We start from the raw sequence: 2962 nt of genomic DNA on the forward strand, positions 1-2962 counted from the left end.
TGTGGAGAAAAGTCTCATTAGCAATCTTACCACATCTTCTTTTTTATATGTATAGACTCACAAATTATGACTCAACTATATTGTTTCAAACTAGGAAACATGATATCAAAAGTTGTAATGCATGTTGCATAATGCATAAATGATCCACATCAGAGCAACATCAAATTATAAATTGTACAGTTGCTAGGTTAATGTTTCTTTCTTTTAGACTGAAAGGGGGGATTTTATAAATGTATCTGAAATTGCATTGGTGGATACAGGGTAGGGAAACCTCCCCTATTAAGATTATCAGTGTATTTGAATGTGGACATATGGTTGGAGCTCCCCTTCAGGCTTGATCTTATGTTGGGAACCCCCTTTTTGGAAATGGCTGGCCCCTGAACAGAATCTTTTTCTCATTAAAGAAAACTAATATCTTCTTTTAATATTTGACTTACCAATATTGTATGTTATCTGTAGTAGGTAAACCACATTAAACCCTAATTATGTTCTAGATGAACTGAGTGAAAGTGAAAGTGAAAGTAAAATGTTCTTTTGTGAGAAACAGACTATAAGGGTCCCAGTCATACTGAAAAGTTGATACCAGTTTATTTTTTTACGAAGGTCAATGTCATAATTAGATAAGAAATGTTTTACTTCTGGCATCACAAACAGCCTGCACATTTACAGAATGTACTCCTTTCCTGTTAACAAATGATGCTTCATCTTCTGATGGAGCCTGGATACGGACGTGTGTCCCATCTATTGCACCTAGCAAATCGGGAAACCACTTAGACGGTAAAGTCTCCTATTGTTTCGTCCATATTCCTTGGCCACTTGATGAACTCATCCCGTTTGTTACATAGTGATGTCAACACATCAGACACAATACGTGAGACAGTTCCCTTGTGCAAACCTGTAAACAGACCAAAAACATACAATTTTGGAGATCGTTAACGTTTAAAAATTAAAATTTGTATTTACCAGCGTTTGTTTACATATTATTCGAAAATTAACAAATTGAAATTATCATTCAAACATCAGTCAAAGATCATTATAGCAGTTGATTAACACAATTTTACTTAAGTTTACTTAATTATAAATCATAAATGATAAATATATAAATGAAATCTTACCTATTGTGTCTCCAACTACTTGCAAAAAACTGTCTGTAGCTAAAAATATTAGGGTTACCATGACCATCTGTTGTACATTGCGAGCATGGTTTCTCTGTGTTTTTCTTGTAATATCATCACTGACTAAGTTGGAAATGAAAGTAATTCCCTCTCTACCAAATCGATACCGTTCTCGTAACTCCTCATTTGACAAATTCAAAGAAAGGTCATCTTTCAGGCGAAACTGCCTTTCTTTTCTGTGAGCTGGAACAGGTACTTGCATGAAGGTGGCCATATTTAACAATAACTTAAATATTTAATCGACCTGCCAGAAGTTGTTAAAGTTAACAACTCATTATCATTATTTTTGTCGTTAAATTTTTTTGAATAACAGTTAACGAATTTGTTAAATTTAACGACACTCTAACGACGCTTTAACGACTGCGTTAGCTTAACGACACTTTTGAACAACTGGGCCCTGTTGTGATTATGACAATAAACATCTGTAAATAGATTATTAAGGATTTGCAGATAAAGGTTGGCATCTTAATATCGAATGGTTATCCGTATATGTAAATAATCTTTAAATAAATATCTGATCTGTTGGATCTTCCATAAATATTTACTTGTAATCGTTTTTAAATTCATAAGAAATATGTTAACTAAAGGATACGCGAGGTATACGTGAATGAGATTGACCCAACAAAAACACTTTCTAGATGACAATTAACAGATTTCACCAAACGACAGGTGTCTATTCAAAGTACCAATCGAAAATACTGCAACCCAACTAATTTTCGCGACTTTCGCGAGTAGAACAAAAACGCGAAAATGTATATCTTGGATCTTTCCTTAATTAACTACATCAAGTAAATTTGAAAATCGCGAAATTAAATCGCCGCAAATGGACTTGAAAGGGCTTAACGCAATATAAAGTATCGGCGAAAATAAGTTGGTTTACAGTTATTCAGACTCTTGGAAAAGCCTCTCTACTCTTGTAAATTGATTGAACAGAAACTAACAAAAGATATATAAATTAAATGAGAATTGGTATATGTGTCAGTAAGGCGATACCACAAACAAAATAGAGGCTACGTGCGGGATACGAACTCACAACCTTAGTGTTGGCATTCGATCCCCTTAAAAAAATATCTGATGACAATAATTCAACATACTAGTATTTAATCGCAACAATATTTTATTTATAACCAATCAATAATGATTCAAGCTATATACACGATTATTTCAAAACTAATAGTTCACCAAAAACGGTTTATCCACGTCATATATGCACGTGCCAGTCTTGTGTGATTGTTTTATTGATATCTTAATGGTTTTGCCAAATTGTGAAATTTGTTTTATTGATATCTTAATGGTTTTGCCAAATTGTGAAATTAATTTTCTTAGCAACTGTTGATGACTTTTGCAATTTACTGACTGCCAAGCTTTAAAGAAAAAAGTAAAATCACAAAAATGCTGAACTTAGAGGAAAGTCCATAATCACATGGCAAAATCAAATAACAAAACGCATCAAAAACGAATGGACAAGAACTGTCACATTCCTGACTTGGTACAGGCATTTTCTAATGTAGAAACCTGTCTATTTTTGAAGACAATATTTGCCATCTTGATATCATTTGATCATTTTGTTCTTGATGTCCATCAGAATTTGTGTCTTTTATGTCTTCATATTATTTGTGTCCTTGCTTACTTTCAATAATTTGTGTCATTGATGGCTTTGGATAGTTTGTGTCCTTCATGTATTTTGATAATTTGTGTTCATGATGTATTTTGATAATTTGTGTTCATGATGTCTTTAGATAATTAGTACCCAATATCTCATTTTCTTAACGACAGATCCTGAATTA

At 32.9% G+C, this 2962-nt stretch overlaps 1 protein-coding gene across 1 annotated transcript; it reads right to left on the minus strand.

Moving 5' to 3' along the window:
• Positions 1 to 770: 770 nt before the first annotated feature.
• LOC139515040 (putative nuclease HARBI1) lies at positions 771 to 1389 on the minus strand. The gene is made up of 2 exons (XM_071304601.1): positions 1116 to 1389; positions 771 to 895 (listed from the first exon to the last, which is right to left on the minus strand). The coding sequence occupies exons 1-2, from the start codon at positions 1387 to 1389 to the stop codon at positions 771 to 773; spliced, it is 399 nt and encodes a 132-aa protein (XP_071160702.1).
• Positions 1390 to 2962: the final 1573 nt, after the last annotated feature.

Source organism: Mytilus edulis, chromosome 3, assembly GCF_963676685.1.
Source record: "Mytilus edulis chromosome 3, xbMytEdul2.2, whole genome shotgun sequence".
NCBI classification, from domain to species: domain Eukaryota; kingdom Metazoa; phylum Mollusca; class Bivalvia; order Mytilida; family Mytilidae; genus Mytilus; species Mytilus edulis.

Excerpts from the sequence above, each read along its gene's own strand:
- LOC139515040 (XM_071304601.1), bottom strand. The coding sequence starts at position 1,389 with ATGGCCACCTTCATGCAAGTACCTGTTCCAGCTCACAGAAAAGAAAGG. Across the intron at positions 896-1,115 it reads AGTAGTTGGAGACACAATAG|GTTTGCACAAGGGAACTGTC; the intron begins GTAAGATTTCAT and ends GTCTGTTTACAG.